Source organism: Solea senegalensis, linkage group LG13, assembly GCF_019176455.1.
Source record: "Solea senegalensis isolate Sse05_10M linkage group LG13, IFAPA_SoseM_1, whole genome shotgun sequence".
Taxonomy (NCBI): Eukaryota; Metazoa; Chordata; class Actinopteri; order Pleuronectiformes; family Soleidae; genus Solea; species Solea senegalensis.
In genome coordinates this window covers 19,748,187-19,774,934 of record NC_058033.1, presented here as the reverse complement: position 1 = coordinate 19,774,934, position 26,748 = coordinate 19,748,187, and the positions used below count along the sequence as shown (strand labels likewise).

Here is a 26,748-nt window from a genome sequence, read left to right as displayed (position 1 = left end):
ATGAGAACCAGCAGCTTTTATCACACACACACATACAGTGCAGCGTCTTGTGTTTGACCGGTGACCTTTAGCGTCGCTCTGAAAAGAAAGATTTCCCCGACAGTTGGAAAGCTTGCAACAAAAACGATCAGTTTCCCTACTAAGAAATCTTTCATTGAGGTCAAAGCAGAGGATTATGGAGCTACATTTATACACTTTGCTAACATTTTCTAGCCCTGATGATGGTGAATGTGCATCCACGAAGTGTAACTAACGAGCCAGACTCATGTCTCTGTTGTGTTTCTTCTTCTTTTTTTACGACAGGGCAAGAAGAAGAGGAGAAAAAGGGAGAAGCAGCAGGACTCCAACACAGGTAAACACGAAAATAACATCTCATATGTTTCATTATGAGGAAACACACACAGCCGGTGTCAGTCAGACTCTGCAACCTTTGACAGAATTCAGTTGAGAAATGGAGGCAGGATGCGTCTCTAACGTCAAAAAACCACCCACCCACTCTTACTTTCCACGTAACCTGAATTATAAACAATTGAATCCCTGGTTGCACAAACATTTGTCCTTATCTTCGCTATTTGCACCTGTTGTTTTTTGTCAATTAAGTGATCGAAACACACATTTAAAGTGATAAAATAACCATAACAACTTTCACTGTAATTCAGGTACCATACACGACAACTGTGGTGTTTCATTTTTGAGATGGGTGTCACTTTACAATAGCACTTTTATTATAAATGGTTTATGATTAGGTTAATAATAATAACAAGACTCTGTTATGAAGGATTTATACGATTTGTTATTAGGTCAATCTTTCATTGCCAAATAATGTCACACTTTTTTTTTCGTTTGCCAAAAAGTGAGCTCACAGGCCTCTTTTTTTCATCTGCCAAAAAGTGAGCTTACATGTTTTACAAGTTACAATAAGGCCTTTTTTTTTTCATTTGCCAAAAAGTGAGCTCACATTTTTTACACATTACAATAAGGCCTCTTTTTTATTAAAAATAGAGATGCATCTGTTATTTTAATGGGAATCCAGTCGTAACAGTATCTTGCCAAATAGTGAGACCCTAATAATGTGTCATTATTTGTCTGTAATTCTTTATTTTTATGATATAATTTCCATTTATAAATAAGAATAGTCTTATTGTAAAGTGCTACAGAGAGATGGATAATCAAAGGTGTTTGTTAAAGGTGAGCTGGAAGCCACGCAGGTGATTGTGATTTAATTACTCAGACTAAACTAACACTGTGGTAGAAATAAATTAATAAATAAATAAATAAATAAATAGTGACTCTGATTTAAACTCCCATCGACAGACAGAATTTTGTTATGAGATAAACCAGTTTGACTGTTTTAAATCACCTGCACTAACAAAGCACCACAGCATGGCTGAGTTCTATCTGTGCGTCTGTGTTTGAAGAACGACAACATGATGGTTATTGTGGTGGTTGTTGATATGTTTTGCCGTGCATTAACCAGCTACTTACTAACCTTTACACCGTTTCAGTGGACTTTCAGACTTTTCTCTTCTGCTCTCTAACATTTTCTTCTGCTTCTTCTCTTTATTTATTCTCCTCCTCCTCCTCCTCTTTGTTTTTGTGCATGCTTTGCATTGTGCTCAGACCCCGGTTCTCCTAAGAAATGCCGGGCTCGCTTTGGCCTCAACCAACAAACGGACTGGTGCGGTCCTTGCAGGTGTGTACCAAACATCCGAATTCATCATAGCCACCGCACCGCACCGCCGCCATCCGACAAACTCCACCTCCATCATTTAAATAAACCATTTCCATCATGAAGACATCAGAACGTGTGTTTGGGAAGGCAGAGTTGCTCCGAGGGCAGCGACAGTTACCGTCCATGATGGTCAAAGATCATAAAAACAGTCTTTTTCAAGCTCCGCCCACCAAGACAACGAGAACACGTCTGCCTTAAGAGCAGCTCGACCTCCAAACAACGTTTGAGCTCTGCATGCCTCTCTGTGACTAACTTCCTATTCTGCAATATAGTGACATTACAGCCACTCATAAAAATGAATTATTACACCTTTGCGTTACCGTAAATTATGCAACGGGTTTGTGCTGTCGGGAGCTGAGGCGTTGCATGTGTGGTTATTATGGTAAATTCACTCACGCCGTCGCAGGAAGCTGGCGAATCGACGCCTTTGTCGCCAGACAGGAGAGAGTTTTTGGACATAGAGACAAAAACCCAATCAAATGTTTTCTGCTCTTCAAATCTTAAATTTAACAATCAAAATCTGTGTTTTTTTCCTCGATAAAACTTAGTAAATTGTAAATAACTGCCAGATATTGGAAGTTATTCTGGAACAATGGGCAAAAGCGGGCCCTTTTATGGTTAAAATAAGTGAATAATATTAAATATTCTGACATTACAAATAGATTTATTCAACTGTAATGTGAAATGTGATTCCCAATCTACTGCAGGTGTCTCAACACTTTGTTTTTTATTCATTTCCTTGTCCTTGACTTCAAATCATAACAATCCCGGTGGTCTCACAGAGCAATAAAGCAAACAACAATACAAGGCATAAATGAGGGGATGAGGAGACTGCTCCATTTTAGTCGCAGACACAGAATTTACAGTAGACGACAAGTCAACAGCTTCACTGCAGGAGTCAGGAATCCGTGTGGTTCTGCAGAAGAAGAACTCTCACCACAACAACAGCACTGTAGCAAACCCTGCTGCCGTCTTCCCCACCGTCACGTCATGGAAATGTGTGTGTGTTTCGGTTTGAGAGAACAAAGGGGGGAGTGAATGTGGTTAAAGCAAATCCTTATCACCGCAGCTCAACGCACAGACACACTGCGCCCTGCAGCTCTGCAACCCTGACAGCCGTTCTCATGCCCATCTGCTTTCAACTTTCTCCATTCATGCGATGTGGTCACCGGCGCCGTTTGATGGTGAACTCTAACATTTAGAAATCACTTTCTGCTGCACTCTTCCTCTCCCTCTCTCTCTCCCCCCTCTCTAAATATGGCCCAGCGCCTTTCCTTGTGGTTAAACCTGGTGACTCATATCATATTCTGGTAATGATCATGGGATCCTGTTAACTGCTTTGATGCCGCGCTCACTCAGGGTTGCACACGTATAAAAATCACCTCACTGAGCACACACGCACACATGCGCGCATGGCGTCACTGCTGCAAAGCAGGAGAGGGAACACGGGCGCGATGAAAATGTGTGAAACAGTCATTTTTCATGAGTTTGTTATTCAAAACTTAAAAAAATGAATCATTAATTATATGGCTGAGTGATAATCCTTGTAGTCTGGAACTAAACTCCTCAGAAATTTTTTTCGAAACCTTATTCCAGTTAATTATTTCTCCTCTTTATTATACTTCGTTGGAAAGCCTGATTAGTCATCTTTACAACGAGGTAGGACTTGTAAGGATTGTGTTTCTGTGGAAGGAGCAACTCGGCTAAACGTGTGGGTAGAGTGGATTGGATGACTGCACTCTCCCACAGTAATAAAGGAAAACAACACATATTATATTTTTAAACTTTCACTCAGCAGCGTGTGGAAGATCCGTCCTCATGCTGGTCAGCAGCCTGGTCACATGTTGTTGTTGGTGGTCAGCCGAGCACGTGCAGCACGTCCAACCTGATCCCACATGTGTTTCTGGAGCTATGACAATCCCCACTGGCTCCAGAGTCTCATGTGCTGTCAATTAGGTGCCAATCAGGGGCCAGTGGTACACACACCTGTGACTGACACACACACACACACACACCTGTGACTGACACACACCTGGCAGCACTTGACGCTCACATCGAGGAGAATATTGCAGGGGATTTTGGAACTGTGTTGCTCATTCCACGAAACAGGTTCTTACCGTCGTTGTAAAGGCGACTAATCGGGTTCCCCTGCTCCAACACACCTGATTCAGATGAACAGCTCGTCAACACGCTCTGCAGAAGCCTGGTAACGAGCTGTTCATCTGAATCAGAGCAACATTTAAAAAAACATGCAGGGCAGTGTTCCCTGAGGACCAGGCTTGGGAAACACTGATATAAAGTACTTTACCAGTTAAATGATTGACTGAAATAGCGGTTTCCTAACTTTTCTTGAGGAGTTCAAGTGCTCATATTCTGCCGCTTCATCCTCCACATGAGGGTCACGTTGTTTTTAAAATAACTTTTGTTTTCTATTAGTTTTTGTTGGTTTTTGTTATTTTATTGTTAGTTTTTCTTAGTTTTAGTCTTAGTTTTTTGTAAATGCTTAGTTATAGTGTTAGTTTTTTGTAATACAGAGTATTTGCCTGGTGCAAGATTCAAAAAGGGTCATAATAATACAGTAATAATAATAACAATTAGGTATTGTCATAAAAACCCAACAAAATACGCCGCAGGTGCACCCATAGTAAAATGGAGCTGTAATAATACACAACTCCTTATATTATTAAAAAAAACACACTATATGAACTCAAAAGGCTTATTTATGTATGAAATAAATTTATAAAGACGAAAATTAATTACTATTTGAGTTACTTTTATAAAAACAGTGAGTTATCGTTCCATTTTCTAACTATATTTTCTATTTTTGTATCAGTTAAAGAAATGTTTTTTTTAGTTTTGGCTATTTCGTTTCCTTCCTGCTAAGACGAGCGTTCACCACGACAGTGTAGTAAATGTTAGTATTTGAATAGACACTCAGGTACAGCACGTAGACTGACACTCTGTTGTGTGTTTGTGTTGTTCCTCATGACCATGTTCGTCATTGACCTCACAGTGAGTGAAGCATCTCCATTGACTCCTGCTGACATTTACCATCCACACTCTATTCACAGATAACTCTCTCTGACTGTTCCTAGGAGGAAAAAGAAGTGCATTCGCTACCTTCAAGGAAGAGGCTGCCCCAGCCCAACTTCTTCAGATTTAAGTGCTATAGACTCTCCCCCGTCCTCCTCCCCGTCCCGCCTCCCTCTCTACCACCAGCGGCAGCGGCCGTCCTCCCCGGGCTGCTCGCCGACCACGCCCACCTCCCCGTCAACGCGCCTGCCGCTGTCTCCGCCGCCGCCGTCGCTCACGCGCTCACACTCGTCCCTCCAACAGTCGGCTGCCCGACACGGCCACGTCCGGCAGCCCGCGTCCAAACACACACACCTGGAACTGTGCGGCAGACGCGGCTCGCCTGCGGCGCTGTCTGCCGCCAAGGCCGCAGGACTTTCCCTCAAAGTGCTAACAGAGACTCAGTGATCACTCCACATCATTCCACGACTTGTCACATGTTTCGTTCTCCACCTCCCCCCCCCCAGCGTCAGGTCAGCTTTTCTCACTCTGGGTTTTATCCAGAGTGTGTGTGTGTGTTTCTGGGCTGCCATTCACGGGTCAACGAGGCTGACTCTTTCCTCAAAGCCTCCTTTTACGTGGTCACTTCTTTAAAGAATACTTAAAACACATAATAAACCAGATCAGTCAGTGCAGGAGGTTACTGTTACAAGCCTTTAGTTAATCACAGTGTTAAAGGTCCAGTGTGTAACATTTTGGAGGGAAATTAATCCCATTAGTATGTTTGTTTATAAGTGTATAATCACTTTACAATAAAAATGGTTTGGTTTTCTTAAATCTTTACAAGTAGTATCTTATCTTGCTTTTCCATTACCGATTTTTTTTAGTACCGGCTCAGGCTCCGCTCTTGCAGGACGTACCGAACGACTCTGTGAACACGAACATGATTCAGTTACACTGAAAACAAAGTCAGTCGTCACTCGTGTGTGTGTGTGTGTGTCGCGTATAGTCACGGCAGTTTCACGCAGCCGTGCAGTGATGACTCCGCCCACATCGAGGAGGTACTACTGTATACTCATGGAAAACCAGCCAAACCATGTAGAGTAGAGTGGAAAAGTGCCATTATATGTACTTTAGGCAAGGGTCCAGCTTTAAAGAGGCCACCATCTTGTTTCTACGGCAGCCCCGAATGGACAAACCAGCCAGAACGACCACGTACTACACAATTGAAGAACAACAACATGTTCTCCAGTATCACGTGAAGGTCACAGTAGTTCCCCAACCTTTGTGACAGTCTCACCGTTAGATGTCACTCATTCTTACACACTGGACCTTTTTATTTATGTTTTAAGACGCACAAACAAATACAGATCGGCAGAACGACATTTTAACAGTGCGCTGTCTTGCGTTCACCAAAATGAGAATTATTTCAGATTGTTTCGTTCAGAAGTGAGTATTAGACTCAAGTCCAGACTCTGACTGAATCCCACCTGCTCCAGACCACACTATCACATCCACTTCTACAGAGGCACAAATCATCTGGTTCCCTGGTTTCATCTCCTGCTCTTTGAACTTTGTGAACGTTTAAAAAAAGACAAAAAAAAAACAAAACACTCACTTCTGGTTGCTTGTTGTGCCGCTGAGCCTGTGCTTTGACCTCCATGACAATCATGAAAATGCAGTAAATGAGCTCTTAATCCAACCAACCATCAACACAGGCTCGGGCCTTCACCTGCAGAGACACGTCGAGTAATTACAGCTCATGTGGCGTCGACGTGCTGTCGCATGTTTTCCGCCGCCCCCTTTCTTCTAAATTAGTGTAACTCGCCGTCACATTTTTTATTACCCTTCATCATCACAGTTACTGAGACCAAACCACGGAATCGAGAGCAACAAGCAGCCTGACCAGCACAACTTCCACCTCCATCGCTGCCTTTTTTTTTTAAATTTTACTTCTATTTCCAAATATTTCAGCTCCTTTGACTCCGAATAAAAACTCAGCAGTCGGTCAAAGTGGCTCAGAATGACACCAGCAATCTCCATGATCCTTTTTTTAGGCACTTTCATTCTCCCACTTCTGCTCCGTTTCCTCCTAGTTTGAGGGCAACTTTGTGCAAATCAAAAAGAAAAAGAAAGACTTTTATTATTATTTTTGGCATATTATTTGTGTAGATAAATAATAATTATTTTTTCCTATTACACATTTTCACAGCTCCATAAACTAAATCAGAGAGAGACCAAATGGGTACTATTATATTGCATTGTGTTGTAAAGTTTTTTAAATGTTTGGATTCCCTATTATAATTAAACTTTTATATGTTTTTATGTAAAAAAAAATAAAAGAAAAAAGGTTTAATAACTTTAAAGAAAAAGAAAAAAACATTTCTTAAAGCAATACATTTTGTTTGTCATGTGCAGTTTTTACTTTTCGGTCATGTTACTGCGGCAGAATTCACATTTTTTGTGCATGTTCCAAATTCAGTGTAACAAAGGCTTTTATTTTGTGTTCTGCTCACAGCTCCTGACTCAGGACGAGCTGTTCCATTTCCCCTCCAGCAGAGAGCGCTCTTGTGCTAGAAATAGCTTGTTTATTTTGACGTCAAACATGTCTTTTTTTGTATTTTTTATGCCTCAAACGCCTCTGACGTATTACTTGTTTCTTTTTTTTGTTTGTTTGATGTAATAAAAGTGTTTTGAATATCTTGTCCACGTGTTCTGTATGTACAGCCAGGACGACGACAGTGAGACCTATCAAAAAACAAGCGATGACACACGGGCATTTTCATGATTTATTTACTCCTGAAGTATATTGTCAACCTTTCCCTTCCTCCCCCAAAAAATAACAAAGCTTTACCCAATTCAATTCCCCGTTCAATACAACGTGAAATAGGAATGCGTTACCTAACACAAATACTTCAAAGTCCAAGAGTCTTAATGCAAAAAAACCCTTTAAAATGAATTCACAGGGCAAAAAATAACATTCACCCTTTCATTTCCATTGTCAAAAAAAGCCTTTTTATTTAGTAAATGATCCTAAAAGAAAATGCATGTCCAGTAAAAAAAAAAAAAGACAACCAGCAAGTAACAGGAAAAAAATAAAATGAAAGGACTGCCTTCGAAGCCAATGAACCAGGACTATTTTGTTTTTTTATGGGGATGCACGTGTGTAGAAACAAAAAGCTTCTTTTTTCTTTTTTAAATTAACACCACACAAGCGAATTAAAAAAAATGTTCATGCTATTGGAAACAGAGGAGGGGAAACAAAGGAGGGGGGGGTACAGGGGACCATGTGGGGTTTAAATATACTAAATGTAAATATTAACAAGTATGAACAACGCCAGTGCAACCAGTTAGCAGAGACAATCCTTTTCAGTGTGGTAGTGTTGGCCGGAACTCCCCCCCCCCTTTACTTCTCTTCGCACCACTGGTTCTCTTTGCGTACCTGTGGATGAGACGAGGAGAGGACAGGTTAGAAAAAGGGTTAGGTCACCAAAAATTTAACCAATAATGAACATAACGCTGCGTTTTCCTGACACGACGTGTGATCAGTGGAACAGAACGGGTACCTGAGCTTCCTCTTCCTCTGTGAAATCGTTTTTGATGTTGAAAGTCTTCCTGATCTCCTCGGGGGTTTTGCCCTTAATCATGTTGGCGACCGTCTTGCAGGTGACGTCTAGCAGACCCTTGATGTCCAAATAGTTGGCGGCCTGATGCAGAGAAGACGACAGTGAGACAGACGACGGTGACATCGGCGGAAAAACATAACATTTCCAGGCTCGTGCAGACGTTCTGCTTTGGATTCACGCCATTCAAGCTCATGAATGATTCAAGTGTCTGTAGCGTATTTATTCCACAAGTCTTCATTCATATGTTCTCAGCCACTAAGTTGTAGCCACCCATTTTCTATTTGCTTTATGCAAATTTATAATCAGCTGCAGCACGTCTGCAGCTTAATTAGCCCTGTGCACAGCAGCCATTTTCACAGGTGTTAATGGTTAAATTGATTGACTGCGAGCGTGTTTGGTTCTGTGGTGAATGGTGACCTGTTCAGTCCAGTCCATATCTCAGGTGGGATTTGCCCCAGCTTCCTGTGACCCTCATGTGGAGGATACCGCTGCAGACAGTGAGTGAGTGAGTGAGTTTCAGGGTGCTCCCTGGTTTAATGTCACACTGCCCCGACTCACACGACCTGAACAGAGCTATTGTGAACGTAATAACCGACACATGTGCCGTTTCCAGCTAAAACATGTCAAGATGGCTGCCGTGCAGAGCACTGACACATATGTTTACTGAAAAACAAAATGTGGCTGAGCGAGAGGCAGAATGTGCAGGGGTGTGAGTGGTGGGTGCAGGTTAAGTAAATTCAAGCGACCGGACTTGAGTTTCACTTCCTGGAAATCAAGAGCTGTGCACACACCTACAGCATTTCTGTTTAGGTTTCACACTGCTGTTGTTGTTGTTGCCTGGTTCACATGTGTATGTTGTTAACAGTAAAACCACCCAGCCCAAGATTATACTCCAAACTATTGTTACTTCTATAGCGGACACCCAAAGCACCCAGCTCAGCAAATTTTTATATCTGTCAACTAAATGCTGAGTGCTCTGCTCTGACACAGCAGGCCACAGGAAAGAGGGGAAGGCTGCAAAACGTGGGTTAAATATCTCACTTCCCTTATCTACACATTAACTACTCCATAATCTGATGCAAGGTGGAGAACTTGAACTTTGCATTTGAGCTGCTGAGCTTTAAAAGAAAGTATACCAATAACAAACATAATATAATAATAATAATAACACATTTATATCACACCGACTCTACATGTAACACACTGTCACTACAAAACAGCACAAATGAGTAAGTCTGGGATTTTTGTATTCTGCTGTTACAACCCCAAATAAATGCATGATCGAACTGACGGATAGAAGAGCAAACTGAGAGACGACTGTCACACTACACACTAATGTTACGGTGTAAATTACAGAGTTATTGTCCACTTGGAAGTTGAAGTTACTGCTGAGGTTTGCATCAGCTCTTTATGGGGACTGAATTAAGGTCAACGCCATGTAAATGTGGTAAAATGTCAACTGCACTGACCAGGATGAGTTCAAACAATGTGCCCTGGTCGACTTTGAGGAACTCCTGGTCCCACACAGGAATGTCATCCGTCCTCTTCTCCTTGTTCTCATCATCCTCAGGAGGGGGAGGGTCATCTTTGTGATGAGTGCACCACTGAATCACCTGAGGGGAAACACACAGGAAACCAAATAAGTATAAAATGCACTCGCTACTTTAGACACACAAGCTGCTGCTCTGAGTAGAACCATTGTACACCAGCATGTAACCTTCATTCTCTGTCTGCAGAAAGTTTGTATAACTTTGAAATGTATAATTAAAATAAGATCAAGATTTATATCTCCATATCCCTCTGCTACTTTAACTGACACATGTTGACTCTTCCTCTGACAATTTGGAAACATAAAACAGCAAACCTATCGACACCTAATAATTTCCACCCACAAACCTGCCTGCCATGTCATGTTTGCGAGCAAAGCACGACTGTTTGTTTAGTACCTTCTTCAGGATGGCAGCGTTCACATTAGGCAGAGGAACCGGGTCATCGTCTCCTTCATCATCCATCCCTAAATCTACAAAACAAAATCACACAAAAAAATCATCATCATCATCATCACCATCACCATCTTTTAATAATAATTTCCAGCAGACTCCTTAATCACAGGTCCATAAAGTGAGAGTGAATATTTGTTTTGTGTCCCTGTGATAGACTGACTACATGATGAACCCCGCCTTTTGCCAGCTGGGATTGGCACCAGTGACCCCGCGCGACCCTCATGTGGAGGATGAAGTGGTAGAAGATGGATGGAACAGGTGAGATCAGACATGCACAAACACTTTTCTCCTTGGGTGTTTTTACAAGGGGGGGCGTAATGACTGACAAACACAGCAAAGCTAGTGGTGCCCTAACACTTGTGCACAATAGTGTATTATCCTAAGATATAGCACTTTATTACATATAAGTTGTTGAGTATTAGTAGATAAAGTATTAGGGCGACGAGGATGAACGTGAACACCGTCTCCCGAGCCCAGGGGATGGTAGAGACAGAGGACACACTTGTGGATGTATGGCAACAGTATGATAAGATTGCTTCTCCTGCAAGATGTAGGACAACTGAATCTCCTCCCGGATCGTCTCGTCTGTGCTTCCTCAGGATTATTAAAACATTGAAAATCGGTTGCAAAGTGCTCTGTGTGTGTCAGTTTTGATGTCCTCTAGTGTGTGGGGGCAGCCTTTTATGAGAATTAAAATGGGGGAAAGAAAGTTGTTTGATTATTTAGTGATACCTTCTAACATGGTCTTGATGGTGACAGACTGCTTGGCTATCTCAACATCCACCTCAAAGATCTCCCCATCGGAGCTCTGTAGTTTTATTGTGGGCATTGTCTGTGAAACAAAACAGAATGTAAAACACATTAAATGACATTATCATTAACATGAATGTGTTGTGACACATTTTACCTCAGGTAATTGCTACCGCTGCAGCTAGCTAACAAATAACATACGTTATACAATGAAGGATAATTAATTATTGTTAATAACCTGACTGCAGTTGTAGTGATACACTGGTTATAAGTGTTAATAAATGTTAGGATAAACAGTGTTACCGCTAAACGCTAACATATCCACCAAAGCTATGTATCGGCACAGGCTAACTGCAATGCGTAACTAGCTAACTGGGTCATAATTATCCCGAATAACAGCGCGTAGAATGCTTGCATTAATGCACGAACACTCTTCTTCTACAGTGTGTGTCTTTTCTACAACCAAAAACAACCACTTTATGGCGATTATTAGACGACAAGCGAGCTAACCAGACAGCTAGCATTACCGTGCACAAAACTAGCATCTTAGCCTAACATTGGCAACTGGCGCCTCGCGACGTCAACGAGGCCCCGCTCTACGCTCGTTCAAAACACAAACGCAAACAAACGGCTAAATAATCATTACGGGGTTCCATATTTTATGGAACGATGCGTTTGGTTTTTTGAGAGGCTACGTACCGTGTGCGTTTAAAGTCAGATCCAGAGGATAAACTCTTTGAAGTCAACAATGCGGGCCTGACGGAGGAGGCGACACCGAGCAGCGGCTGAAAGTGTGTGTTTCGACCTGGTGGTGGTGGTAAAGCTGAGGCTGATAAAGCTCAGGCTGGAGCTGACGATCGCTCTGTCACACGCTGCGTGGAAAAGGAGGGGTTGTGTGTCTGCGTGAAGCCTGCTTTTCCTGTTTATGTCTAAACCCAGTGTTTCCAAAAACGTTGTATCATGATCATATAATGCCAAACTATCGCTAGAGTAAATGTGTACGAAAAAAAAAAAACAGTTCAACATTTAATTAACACCAAATATTATTTTTGATAGGTAAGGTAACCCTGCAGAAGAGGATTAGGGCCACATGAGATTTATTTTTTTTGTCAACAAATTTTAATAGTATTATAAATCTTTTGGTCCATAAAATGTCAGAAAACCTAAAACACGGAAATGATTATGTTTTGTCCAAAAAACCCAAAATGATTCACTTTTTAATTATTTCTTTGTTATATGGAGCAAATAAACAAAGAAAATATTCATATTTAAGAAGCTGAAACAAAGCTGCAAACTGAATAATTGAAAATAGTTGAGTTAATAATCCAGTAATTGTTTCAGCTCTAGTATTAACCATACATTTCCAAGAGACATAGATATGGAATTAGATTTGTGTCAAACAACACTTTTTAAGAAGCAAACTACATTTTACGATTAATTCAATATTTTATTTGCAAGTTGTGTATTTAAGTTTTTGTGGTTCATTTTTGTTTGCTCAATGCATAAAGTGTTGTTTGCTTGTATGGACTATGTGAATGCACAGGGCCCCCCCAAGCCACCAGGGGGACCCAAAGCTGCATGTGTCGTCATCTGAGGAGAATGACTTGCTCTTTATGTTGTAGCTCTCTCATGTGTTTATTTAATCCCCCTTCTATGCTTAAAATATAGAATAAGTGTAGCATATAAAACGAAACAAACTGCAATGATAAACTGTGGCTGGTGTTTTTGTGACATAATTAAGTCAAACTCGCTGAGTGACGTCAGACAGGTGCGATGGGATGATTGACAACTGCCTGTCATTCCTGTTAGTAGTGACATTAATGTCCAGCGTTACGAAACCAAAAAGAAAATGATCCTAATGGAGCAAAAACGTAGGCAGAAGACAGACAGTGGAAGAAAAACGGTGAAAGTATAAAGGTAAGACATTTGTTGGTGATGTGGGTTAGAGGTGAAGGTGTAACGCTTGAGTTTTATGGCAAGTTTATTTGTCCTGCTAGCTAGCTCAGCTAGCCTCGAATAAATGTCAGTTAGTTAGCTGGGTAGGATTTGTTTGGCAATAAAACCCAGGTTTAGTGTAGAGCTGAAACAATTACTGTGCTGCTGCATTATAAATAACAGTTATTTAAGTTTGTTTTATATATTTTAATACATGCACTTTGTTTTTGAATTTTGAGAATCTTACTTTTATTTCGAAACATTGATCACAGTCCATAACTGTAGGAAATCACAGGTCCAGTCTTTTTCTAACATAATGATCAGTTCAAAAAGATTACTGCAGCTATGAGATATATTCAGTGCAGATGAAACTATTTCCCTCTGAATTATATATTAGTTTATTGGTAAGTTCCACCACTTTAAAAGTAGAAAATCTGTCTTACTTTGGAAAGGTAAACCAAGGTATTTGGTTTACATCATTGTAAATCATTGTAAAAAGTAATTCATATGTCCACCATGCAGTGGTGCCTTTTCCTGCCGTTCCAGCAGATTCCATGGTGCAGTTCATCTTCCCTGCTATGTTGCATCCATACAGTCTATGGTTGCATCATTCGTTATTTTCTCATAAATCTACTAAAATGTTTTGGGGGGGGTTTGTCCTTAAGCGTTAATTTGTCCTAGATATTAAGCAGCACAATAGTTAAGCTGCTGCTGCTAGGTTAAATTAAAGAGCATATACGCTGAACTTTCATTTTTCAGTTACAAAAATAATAGGAACACTTCCAGTGTTACAATATTTACATTTCTGGTTGTGCCTTAAAGCAACTTTTCTACAGGTCAAATGCATAAATGTAGCAGTATTAACACATTTTAATGGTCCCTAAAGTGTCGATTTCTTTCCTGCTCTCCTTCGTCATAGCTTGGTATGGTTGGTCATAAATTCATACACTCACAATCCCACATAATGTGAAAGCTGGCACCAAATGTTGGATGTTGTTTACAAAGTCATGAAAATGTTAGTTTTTCTTGATGAAAAACATGGCTTTTTCCACTTGAGTTCATGAATCATCAGTGTTCATATTTGTCTAAAACACACATCCTGATTTAATTCCCTTAATTTGCCACTGCCAGAAAAGTGACAGGCCAGAATGGCTGACCTACTCACTGGATTGTGACCTGGCAGACTTCCAGTTGGTTAAATCTAAATTAATTACAGGACACAGCGTCCTCAGTCCAGTTCCTGCCTCATTCAGTTTTACGGTGTCATTAAAAAACAAAAGCCGATCACATCAATGAAACATCTTCGTCTTTATTATTTAAACTGTTTGGTTAATACAGACTCTGTAACTCAGAGGGAGTCAGTGAGGTGATGTGGATGAAGAATCCATCATCTGTCAATCATATATACCAAGCAGGGTAACAGCAGTAAGAGGGTGTGTTTTTTTTTTCTCCTAAAAGTTACACAGAACAAAAAAGCCTTGTGTAAAACATGCCTGATGAGGACTTGATTATTTAAAAAAAAAAAAGGAAGGAAAGAAAGAGACAGAAAAGAAAAAATATCTGTAGTGTGAAATCCTTTTCATCTTTTGACATTATGTTACATCGCTTTAAATTTACAAAAGTGCAAACAGATCAGGATCAGGTTTCCTAATATTGTGACAGCCGCATTTTTCTTTGTTTTTGTCTTGAACTTCAGTGCCTTCAGTCAGCTACACAGGTACAGGACGAGGAAAATAAACTGTTATCACTGTTTTATGTGGAGGGGGAGAGATTTCTGTTACAGGTCCTCAGCAATGAATATTGCAATGATTATGGCACACACCTTTTGGTCCGTCCATACATACAACATTGTTTTTTGCTAAATACATAAATAGGTCTTTGTGTGGATATACAATGTACACTGCTGTGTAGCCCCCACGCCGCCCCCCCCAATCTCCCACCCTCCCCTTCCTCAATTATGTTGTTATCAGCTGAAGGTCATGTGTCATGGCAATACTGGACTTGACTGTACAAGCGGTCGAAGGGCGAGAGTTTACAGGAAGTAATCCGGGGTGCGACGAGTGACATGAGGTTCCCCTCTGCGAGGTGCAGGATCAAACTGCAAGCTTCAGGCAGAAACAAACATTTTTTAATGGATTTCATTTTGCACTCATTTAAGTATTTGACACATAATAATATTATTTTTAAATATACTTACAATGAGTATTTGAGGGTATCATCTAGTTCCATGATAGCTGCCTGATTACCACAGCGATAGCAGTAGTTGGGAGCACTAAATATTGTCACCACGTTCCTCTCATGGCACCAGTTGTAACCCTGTGGGAAGCACAGAATGCATTATTCACTCGAGATGTTTGAAAAAAGTTTTGCTACAGCATAAATCTAATCTCAGTTGAGACAGACTGCAATAGATTTTTTTGTGTTTTGTTTTGTAAATAGACAATACACAGACACACACCTCCATAACCAGCTGGTGGGCACGGGACACCAATGTAAGGCGGTTGGCATGGTTGAACGTCTCGGAGATGTCCTGACCGAAAGTGTAGCCAGCTCCTCGGGGAGAGATGCCCCAGCCACCGCGGTCGTCGGGGTCTGACCATAACAGGTCACACATGGGACCCTGCAGAGGATGAAGAATGGGACGTGAGCAACAACACACAGACATAGAAATGACCTGCTTGCTTTGTGGAACAGGTATGATCAATGTGTTATTTTGATTGTTTGGGTTTTCGGTTTTATTCTTTGTCCCGTTAAACTTAAGTCTGATATTACAGGTCCTGAACTGTTTGAAAAGCATAGACACATGAAAATATTATCTTTACCTCATGTGGCACTTCCTGTAAACGGTCTAGTGCTCTAATGTGATCCAGTGTATCTATGGACGGTGACAGGCCTCCATGAAGGCAGAAAATCTGGAAGGACAAAAAGAAAGTATTTCACATCCGATCATCATCTGAAAAATATTTCCTAAACCAATGGTACACAGCTGATCGAGTGACAGTCAATTGTCACTATACAGTCTGTATTTATAACTGTGAAACCAACCCACACGTATTCTCACCTGAGAGTCGACCAAGGCAGTGAGAGGGAGGTAATCAAAGAGGTCTGTGAAGTACTTCCAAACGTTGGCGTTACCATATTTCCTTAGGCACTCGTCATAGAAGCCGTACACTTGTGTGATTTGTCTGCTCTCATGGTTTCCTCTGAGAATTGTGATGCGCTCCCGGAAGCGTACCTGAAACACAAGCAGAAAATAGAGCCGTGTGTAAACTAAAAAGCCCTTCAGCTTCAGAACATGTCACATGTGGAAAGACTTTTTAAATTTTTACTTACCTTAAGTGCTACTAGTAAAGTGACTGTTTCTACAGAGTAATACCCTCTGTCCACATAGTCTCCCATAAACAAATAGTTTGTGTCTGGAGATTTCCCCCCGATCTTGAACAGCTCCATAAGGTCATGGAACTGGCCGTGCACGTCGCCACACACCGTCACTGGACATCTCACCTCCTGGACATTTGACTCCTTGGTCAGGATCTCTTTTGCCTGAAAAAGATTTACAGATTTACAACTCCAATCAGGAGGAGCTTGAATTGTGGTACATTTTTTGAAAACAGACTTTACATAATTATGCTCAGAACACAAATTTCCCATTGTTTGTCATGTCATACGTCTTGATATTTTGCCGTGTTCTGCTCATTCAAACTCAGGAAAATCCATGAGACGGTGCACCATAATCACATGCTGTGTACACTGTAATTTTCCATCTCCGTCTTTGTTCTCCATCTTTATTTCAGGAACAAGACAATTTCCCGTCAGTCTCTGTGCACAATTTTCACATCAGCCTCTGGTGGGGGTCGACATTAAGATGCTGCACAGTGATTATTACAGCACACACCCCCCCAGTATTACCGGGAAAATAAGCCCCTACCGTCTGTGCCACATGTGTCTCTAGTTTCCTGTGGGCCTACCTTGTAGCATTTGCAGCTCTGGATGCACCATAATATTTCCTAAAATCCATTAGTGTAATGCTCTCAAAGCTGAGGACTGAGTGAAGATCAGTCACTGGTGTTTTTGTATGAAACACTTTGTTTACTAGACGAGCTGAGGCAGCGAGGTCAGCCACTGCGATAAATAAATAAATCTGAGCTAAAAAAGAAGTGGATGACTCATTGAGTTGCTTATAGCCAGAATTCAGTTGGATGACATAACACAAAACTGGAGGAAGTAGACTACGTCCGACAACTTCTTTTAAACGTATGACATAATCCTGGATTTAGCACTAACCTCGCAACTCTGTGTATCCATACACACTTTTCATACCACAAATGTCAGTCAGCAGTAAATGAAAAAGGATGATGATAGAAGTTACACAAGCACCTCACCCACAGTACACAGTGACAGAGGTTGCAGGGAGGGAACCATGTCCTGATTATAAACAACACCCCAGATGTCAAACACTACACGGGTAACAAACTGCTTAGTTCTTGTGCTGAGAACTTAAAAGTCTGCATCATCTTGGCCGTCGCATCATATCCCATTACAGCAAGTTAAACACAGCCAAAGGTTTTCCCAGACAGCTCAGGGCGAATTACACATGACTAGGCAAGACTTCAACCACAAATGATGACCTCACTCGTGTCGAGATGTTTATGGAGGTAAAAGGTCTATCATTTTACTGAGCCCAGCACAATCGGTGTTCAAGTCAACACCACAAAAAGAAATTATGGCAGGCTGTTGTGTTGTCAGCATTTCTATTACAAGCTTGCTGAGGTAACAACCTGTACGTGAGGGTCAACAGCACAGTGTTCACAAGGATCACTGTGCTGTAATTAGCTTTTTCTTTTACGCATGTTTTGCCTACTTTGTTTGCCAACATCTTCTGATGACTTTCATTAAGAAAAATAAACTGTTCTGCCCTGACAAGATATATGAGACTCATTGGAGCGTCGAAAGGTCACACAATAGACTTCAGCTTCAGGAAGTAGGCCAACCATGGCCACATGACCCGATTGTTACGTTGTTTTTTGGAGAGTGCTGATTGAGAAGTATAGATTAGGTGAGCATCGTCTCTGTGGATGCAGAGCAAGCTCATGATCAGGTGGTCAAGAGAGGAACTGCAGTATTGTTTGAGGAAGTCGGGAATGGCAGAGAAGTATGTGAGGGTGGTGCAGGACATGTATGAGTCTCCATGGACTATGGTTTTTGCAGATTGTGATCTGTAATGAGAGTAGGGGACAGGTGGAAAAGAGAGGTGGAGGTTTGCACTGTAGAAGAGGAATGAACGTCAATAAGAGCGATATATTGGAAAAAGGATGTTGAAGATGGAGCTGCCGAGCAAGAGGAAAGACCTCAGAGAAGGTTTATGGATGTTGTAAAGGTGACCATGAAGACAGTCTTAGGTCAAAATGGAGGCAGATGATCTGCTTTGGCAAGCCCTATAGGGAGAATCAAAAGAAGATACTGCATTATTTGTTCCTTCCTTTGTATAAATGTCTGTTCTGTGTGAATCCCTTTATAATCTCTATTTGATGACAATTTACCCAAGACAAAGCAAATGAGTTGCATGTAGCCTATGTGGTAGTGAGAAGCGATGTAAACCCAGCACTCGATTCTTTAAAAAGGACAAAAACAACGTCTACAAGGTTATGCAACCCTGAAATGGATTCTGTAATGGAGTGTAAAAATGATTAAATTGGCCCGCAGTCAGATGACATCACTACTTTGTAATTAAACAATATCTGCAAAGCAAGTTCTGCCCCAAGAGGACATTGAGACGTCTGCTCTGGTTCAAATAAACAAGATAACGCTTGTTATGGTTTCCCTCTTCCCTGTGACACCTGACAGAAACTTCTGCTCTTTCCATGAGAGCTGTAAAGTGCAGATTGCAGTACAGGCAGTACAGGCTGCACAGCCAATATATTACACCAAACTCCCATGCATCCCAAAACAGAGGCAGGTTTCATTATATGATCACAGTGAACAGTGTTATCCTGAGTCACACTCTGATCCCCTTAGCAACAAAGGTTTTCATCGCATTAGTGATGCAACTCAATCAATCTTACCCCTTGTTATTTTTAAAATCAGACGGGACGTTGTGTAGTTGCACTTTGCTGCATTTAATAACAAAATGCACAAGAGGGGAGGCTGGATAAATGCAAGTACATGGTAGTATGGAACAGCTGAGATCATAAGCTTTGGCAATGATTCAGCCTCTGGGGAGAGGAAAATGTGCAGCTATCATTTTTCTTCTCATCTACTTTGACAGCACATTTTCTGCTTTGGGGAGGACATGATGGAAAGTGAAAAATAATTTGTCTAACATGCTGATTGTAATTATATGTGACTCTTCACTGGCCCAAAAATCAGTTTTCTTGATCATCCATCACTAATGTATTAAGAGCCGGATCCAGAAAAAACTGGGCAAATTAATCCTTTTAAACTACTGGAACTGACCATATCAGAGCTGTTGAGGATTAACAAGACACTTGAGAATATCCGGCCTGTAAACCTTCAGAGAACAGCCCTCCAAACATGGCAGTGGGTTTAGATTTTGTGGCCTTTTTAAGAACAGGGAGAGAGATACAGCTGCAGTACAGAACTTCTAAATCTGCCCAAAAAAACAACAACTGATGTCTCAATTTAGCCTCTGTTGTCTTCTGCTTTTCTTAAAAAGAGTCAACACCATGAACCAATGTCATGCCTTGTTAGTCAGGACTGCAAACACTGATATCAGGTGTCAATTTATGCATCAGTGGAAGCCACATGACGCACAGCAGTAACAGCATGTAAGAAGTGTATTACTGACTGTTGATCAGATTAAATGACTTAGTTTAATAAGTCTAAATGTAGATGAAAATATAAATAAAGCCAGACAAGTGTTATTTTAAGCCTATACATCAGCAGGTGGTCTCAACAGCAAAGAGTTTCCCTCATTACGTGACATGTGAAACAACCAAGTGTACTAAAACATAGGGAAGTAAGAGCTACCTGAGCATAGATGAGGTCACACATTATATTTGTCACTCACATGATGACCAATAAAGTCATATTTGAATTTAAAGATTAACTAGTTTTAATACCTCACAAATGAGTCGATTTCACTACCTACGAACCTACGATTACGAGTAAATAAGAAGAATCTGGTGGGCAGAGGTGAACATTATTGAAGTAAATTTATCTAAGACAAATTTTTGCTGAATAGTAAACCTTCTCCTTCTTCATTTCCGTAATGTACCAAACGGGCACAAACTGTATGGTGTAAAAGTAAGGTGAAACTACCGCAGAGAATCATAAACTGCTCCGAACACAGCTGCTAATTCTGATGAAACTGAGAAGTCTGGGCTTTATTTTCACAAATTACAGTATGTTTTTTGTAATTCAAAAAGAGTTAACTGCCGAAAAGGTAAAAGTGCATTAAAAATACAATTATTTTGGTCATACCCATCCTTCATACACCACAAAGTGCATGAAATCAATAAGGTGCACAATATTAGCATTTGTTTCTCTTTGAAATAAGACAAACATGTCACACGACCCACCAACATCTCACAGTGCCTTAACAATACAAAAGAACTATCAATGCTATCATGCCCATCAGACTACTGTAGGAATGTATGTAGGAATCTTTGAGGGACAGAGAAAAGTGTCTCTCTAGTTCTTCCTCAGTGTTTCTGGTGGAACCACAGACTGGGCCACAAAGAAGTTGGTTATGGGTTGCACTTGAATAGGCTGGAGTTAAGGTATCAAATGAACATGAACGGTTGGACTCAACATTAATTTAAGTGCTTCTTCTAATAATAATTATTATTTCCAACAGGCTTCTTGTTCCCCTTTGCACCACCTTACCTGTTCGCCTACAAAAGCACCCAGTCACACCACTTAACTTAAACTTAAGTGGAGTTTTAAACTGTCACGTCCAAGCAGAGAGAGATGCCACATGTCACACAGTGTGAATGAGAATAGCTGTAAATGACAGTGTGGTAAAACCCTCACTAACTGACAACAGGTGCGAGTCATTTTACACTTCACGAGTTCACACACATTATTCATTTCACATTTGCTTAAAAAAAAAACAAAAAAAAAAAGTTACAATAACATTCAAATAGAAGACAACGGTTCACAATCTACGCAGTGAAATATACACTATAGGCGCCATTTTAAGAATGTCTGGAAGGCGGTGGTGAGGTAAAGACAAGACGTTGACACTCAGTTGAGGTAAAAGAAGGAGATTTTTTTGAAAAATGCTCTCACCTTTTCACAAAGTGCCTTCACTTGTCCCTCCGATAGCTGCTTGCATTCGTTCAGCTGCTCGATCCATTGATCCAGCTCTTTCGTGAACGCCTTTTCGTCCATTTCTGCGTGTTTTGCGGCGTTTACTCTGTCGACACGCTCGTTCGCTAAATCAGTTCGTGATCTCTTACTCTTAGCGGTAGCTTAGCAAACGAGCACAGGCGATGCTGCTTTCACTCCTCTCTAAAGTGAAGACGCATGGACCAGCCGCCGCCTGATCACTATGATTTGACTGAATTGAAAGTGAAGCGAGAGGGAGGGAGAGAGACGTCAGTTTGTGATCCACCCTGGAAAGAGTTTGTTTGTCAAGCTGACGTACAAGTAAACGCAACACTTCCGGTGAGGACCTTCAAAAATAAAAGCACCCCTGGCATTCACTTTCCTTTGAAGTGATTGAAGCACTAAATTCAGTTAATGTTGTTGCGTTTGTTGTGTTTTAGTTAATGTTGCTGTGTTTTCCTATTTGTTTTGGTGATTTTCATCAGTCGGATTTTTGTGCAAAGTTTGGTTTATTTATATGGATGTAGATTTGAAATTGTCTTACAAAACAGTACAATTGTCCCGCGTGACTTGAGTTTTTGGTGGCAATGTTTATCTATCCATTCCATGACTTCCGGGCTTCCTATGGTTGGTGGTGTCTAGCTTGACGAAGCAGCAGATATTCGACATAAATAGCAACGAGAGAATGATGACAGTAACTCAGTCATTGGCTGAGAGCTCTGCTTCCTCTGCGCTTTTACTGGCCCCCGCCGTTTAACAGAGAGGCTTCTAAAGAACGGAAAGAGACAACACATCACCACTCCCTGAAAGCATGCTGAGAATTTTATGGCGTTGCCATGACGTCACTGTTCAGCCTTGAGTTGGTAAACAAATAAAAGGCTACAACCAATATACATCCTGTAAGGCAGTATACATAAAGGTCAGTTTATTCATTTAAAAATAAAAGTTTGTCTTTACTTGCATGCTTTTGAGGATATGGTATAATTAATCTAGTTGTATTTACTCTTAATGATAATGATAATTAATAGCCACATCACTGCATTGAGTGTCTTAATTATCAACATGAGCCCTGTAGATCCACCCACATACAAATGTAATGGTGTTACCTTATCATGTAAACTCAGGGGAAGACATTTTCTTGAATATGAAATAGCTTTTAAAGCATAACTAAATATAATGTGTTTAAGGGACACACTTAAAACTTCCTTCATGCACTCCTTGTGTCTGATAGTGTTTCATACAGAGCTTTAGATAGTTTTGAAACTTGTTCTGGCGACAGTTTATCTTCATTTTTCTCCCATAAGAGATTCACTCCAGCCTCAGATTAAGTGATAGAGCGTAACCAGAAATACTGGCACGCAAATTCCTTTAGTCTCTTCTCCATGATTGTGACAGAAAACACACATATGTTTTCTGTCAAGGGAGGATCACACACTGCACAGCAAGTTCTCTGAAGAAACGATATGTTCTTTACCTCAGCACATTGTGGTCAATGGTCACATGTCTGTGTCTGTGCTCTGCCCCTACATGTTTTCTTAAGAGAATAATTGACCTTGAGTGATTAATCAGACCTTCTTATCCTGCAAATTCAATGGGCAGAGAAGCCAGTCAGTAGCATTATCACATTTAACTATACCACAATTTAGATATTTGAATTCTCTGATAAAGGTTTATTGTTACTGACAAGACTTTTCAAACACAGATCCTCACGCTGACATGTTATGATATTATATTATATTTTTCTGCTTTTGTGCCAAACTACTACTGGAACCTTTTCATTATCCTCCTCCTTATTGCATACTGATCATTCACCAACACACTGATATATATGGAAAATTGTCTGTATTTATATAGCACTTTTCTCTTCTTTCTGGTCTTGGAGAGACCACTCAAAGCTTTACACTACATTTTTGCCATTCACCCATTCACAAGTTGAAAGACGATCCGCTCTAACACTGAGCTACCATCGCCAATAACTGCAATACTGATTGTATTTGTATTTCTTTCACCTTCTACAAAGGTATGTTTACCTCTGGGTGACTCTGTGTATGTACTGTAGTTGGAAGTGTGACACAAACAGTATTTCCAGGTCCATATTGCTCCACTGTTCAAAATGCAGACCTCAGTAAGATGCTGCACATCAAATACAAAGCAATGATCAAAGGCTGAATCTGCTCTTTCTTTCAGCGCTGCTCGCTGACGCACACATGAGTGCACACACTCACACACACACACACTGACACCACATGTAAATCAACCATTAATCATCATCTTTTAAACCTGTAAGGTTGTCTTGGCAACGTTGGTTTTGTTTGTTTGTTTTGTCGTTAAAAACAATTTTCTGGTACATTACAGTCATTGTTTACATAATCAGTCTGTTACTCCTCTGATTCAGTGAGAAAGATGTATTTTTGATTGAGTTCTATAAAGGGAAATCAGATTATCTATTATGTTTGTGTGTGTGTTTAAGTACTCTTTCTATAGTTGTAAGGAACAGTTTGAGAGTAGTTTTGGCTGTTTTTTGAGGTTAAAATTTGGTTTGGTCAGGGTTAAGATAAGGATCTTTGTGCGTCACACTTACAGAAAGACAGGAGCAGAGTCAAGTGTTGCTGCTCTATGTTTTTATTTATTTTACTTTTGTGCAGTAACAACCCCAACTAATCATCCCCATTTTAAACAGCTCTCTCCCCGTGTTTCAAACATTCTGTTTTAGGTTGCACAGTGAAAAACACTTTGCACTAACATGAGACACAAAGTCGTCATCCCTCTGGATCAGTTTCAGACTTACTGTACATATCGATAACCTGCATTTTCTACGTTTTCAAACCAGGAGATGCCGTTTTTCTTGACCGCCTCCTGAATCTTCATCATTTACTCGATCCAGTTTCACATCTCTTGATCTGTGAACCCTGTGGCTTATTTTAGATCGCGATAAGCATTGTCTCGGTCGTTTTCCACATTAACATTTCATCAATCACTTTGGAAACGAGCTCATCTCGGGCTGTTTTCCAATCTGGCACACCTGAGCACTTTGTTCAGCCTCATCTGCTCGTGTTTAGTTTGTATCTCAGTGACTGCACGTTGTGTTTTTACCTAAATTGAATGCACTTTTCTGTCTTGATGCCTTTTTCTGTTATGCAAAACATTTTGAGTTCTTTTAAAATGTGCTACAGGAATGTTGGGGTTGCAAGCGAGCTGCACCGATACTATGTGTGATGTCCTCACAGGAAGAGTCATGAGTGCTACGTCTGACACCAGAATCAAACCGAACAATGCCTAGAATTTCAATAGTTAACAGAGGAGTCTGTAAAAGGTGTATTTAGCGACAAACCCGCCGATTGTGAGCGACACTTACACCGAGAACAATTGCTAAGTCACTAGTTTGTGTGTTTGTGTCGCATATAAAACAAAGTCACGGCAGTTTCATGCAGCCGTGCTGTGATGACCCCGCCCACGTTGAGGAGGAACTATATTGTAATGGAAAACCAACCAAACTGTGCAGTCAAGCCGTGTCAAGCCGAGGTGAGGTGAGGCGGGACCATGTAAAGGGAAAAGCATCAAAAGTTGGCTTGTAAAATGTCAACAAAACCAATTCATACGAAGAGCTATTTTTAAGGAACTGCAGTTGGTCATGTGTCTCTCAGCAAGTCTCTGTTAATGTGTGCCAAAAGGCTTTACGCTTTACGAGAGTGAGGACATGTTTACCACTGTTGTTTGAAAAGGACAGAGGACAAAGGCAGGGACAGCAGTACAAGAACTTAATCCATAGTAACAGAACTCTCGTTCTGCAGCATGGCAGCACTGATGCACATAGAGCTCCAACACATCGATGAGGAAACATGGATACAGGAGTCTTGTATCATGACCAATCAAGTGACTGCAGAATATCAGAGGGGGTTTGGTCTGTTGTGGTTGTAAAAGCTATTCATATACCTGCTGATAATGACGACAATGATAACAACCTGTGTGTGCCAGCGAGGTTTGGATAAAAGCCTCCTTTAATTCCAGTTAAAGCAGATGCAGAGTGCGTGTTTGATGTCGATGCCAAAGCTATCAGAGAAAAGCGGCTGAAGCCTCATGTTCACAGCACAATCAGAGAGGTGTGTTTGTGTGTTTGAAGAACAGATCAGGATTCAATTGTTGTTTTGGAAAGTTGGACGATGATGATAGTGTTTGTGATACGAGAGGAGAGGAAGAGGCAGCAGGTGGGCAAGACAGAGACCTTACACATACACACACACACACACACACACACTAACCCCTTCATGGTTGTGTAACAGTGGCTTCTCAAGCACATGACATTACATCATAGGTGCATTGTGAAGTCATGTGATTATAAACCTCTCCATAACCTTGTGATGCTCCAAATAATAACAGGCTGACTGAGCTCACATTATTCTCTGTTATTTATGTATTTATTTATTTATTTCCATGCATTCATTTCAAGGTCGTTTCCCTCATTTTTCTCACTTTAGTTACATTTAATTACATTACACTCAGTACAGAGCTTTTTTAGGGAAGTGTTTTAGGGTTTGTTTATTACCTTACCTCACTCTCACGTCTCCTGTTCACCAATTAGCATCCACTACTGTGTCTCCAAGATACTTGAAACCATGACAACAGCACTGTTGCTCTTCTCATCTGAAATCTTGAGCTCCATCTGCTGGTCACAAAGAGGAAGTCCATGCAGGGAGATTTTTTTTTTTTAATTTTTCCTCAGAGGTAAGGACCGATTTGGGAGAAAAGTGAGCAGGAGTCAAAAATCCTTTTTGTTTTTCCAAATTTACAGGCAATACTCCACCGCTACAGGCAGACAGACAGACAATATATACTATAGACGGGTATCTGTATCTGAAATCATCCAGGGTTGGGTAAAACCCATCGCCTGCACTATTGTATTGCTGTGAAATGGTTACTCGTTATTGCATCATGCATAAGAAACGATAAAATGGAAGCCATGGTAAGCTCCAGATTTCTGGCTGGTTTTCTCTACATCACATAATACAGTATGTCTGATGTTGTCTCCTGTAATCATACAGCAATGTTGTGCTATTTCCACTAATAATTTCCAAATGAAATCGGTCTATTATGTGGCCTGAATGGACATTTTTATCAACAATCAAAATAAGAATTTAGAGTCCTCTCTGTCAACAAAGAAGTTAGGTAATATCCTTTTAGGAGAATTGAAGTTCAGAGACCTCGGAGCTCTTTGCTTGTGATGGTCCTGCACATATTGTGTTTGTTTTCTTAACTGTGGGAGTCAGACAGTTTCCCACCTCGCAGGATAGTGTCAATGACGTCATCTCTACACTGGCCCAGGAAATCATTTCATACTTCGGACCTCACCCGTGTCTCCTCCACCCACAGCACTGTCGTTTGTCAAAGACAAATGTCCTTATGG

At 40.8% G+C, this 26,748-nt stretch overlaps 3 protein-coding genes across 8 annotated transcripts in view; 1 reads left to right on the top strand and 2 right to left on the bottom strand.

The window, feature by feature from the left end:
- Positions 1 to 7,444, top strand: part of tcf7 (transcription factor 7) — a 64,809-nt gene extending 57,365 nt beyond the window's left edge. Inside the window, exons 11-13 of one of the 6 annotated variants that reach the window (XM_044041963.1) lie at positions 304 to 352; positions 1,621 to 1,693; positions 4,828 to 7,444. In XM_044041963.1, the coding sequence (XP_043897898.1) occupies positions 304 to 352; positions 1,621 to 1,693; positions 4,828 to 5,212 (507 nt within the window). In that variant the 3' untranslated portion in view covers positions 5,213 to 7,444. Of the gene's footprint in view, positions 1 to 303; positions 353 to 1,620; positions 2,293 to 4,803 lie in introns of those variants that run through there. The other 5 variants (XM_044041959.1, XM_044041961.1, XM_044041960.1 and 2 more) reach the window with 5 other exon arrangements.
- A 76-nt stretch (positions 7,445 to 7,520) lies between these two features.
- skp1 (S-phase kinase-associated protein 1) lies at positions 7,521 to 11,971 on the bottom strand. Its single transcript, XM_044041965.1, has 6 exons — positions 11,823 to 11,971; positions 11,106 to 11,205; positions 10,317 to 10,390; positions 9,840 to 9,983; positions 8,311 to 8,451; positions 7,521 to 8,186 (listed from the first exon to the last, which is right to left on the bottom strand). The coding sequence occupies exons 2-6, from the start codon at positions 11,200 to 11,202 to the stop codon at positions 8,151 to 8,153; spliced, it is 492 nt and encodes a 163-aa protein (XP_043897900.1). The 5' UTR covers positions 11,203 to 11,205; positions 11,823 to 11,971; the 3' UTR covers positions 7,521 to 8,150.
- Positions 11,972 to 14,347: 2,376 nt separating this feature from the next.
- On the bottom strand, positions 14,348 to 21,644 carry ppp2cab (protein phosphatase 2 catalytic subunit alpha b). Its single transcript, XM_044042741.1, has 7 exons — positions 21,309 to 21,644; positions 16,392 to 16,601; positions 16,120 to 16,293; positions 15,881 to 15,970; positions 15,517 to 15,678; positions 15,256 to 15,374; positions 14,348 to 15,163 (listed from the first exon to the last, which is right to left on the bottom strand). Exons 1-7 carry the CDS (start codon positions 21,408 to 21,410, stop codon positions 15,091 to 15,093), a joined length of 930 nt encoding a protein of 309 aa, XP_043898676.1. The 5' UTR covers positions 21,411 to 21,644; the 3' UTR covers positions 14,348 to 15,090.
- Between the last annotated feature and the right edge of the window lie 5,104 nt (positions 21,645 to 26,748).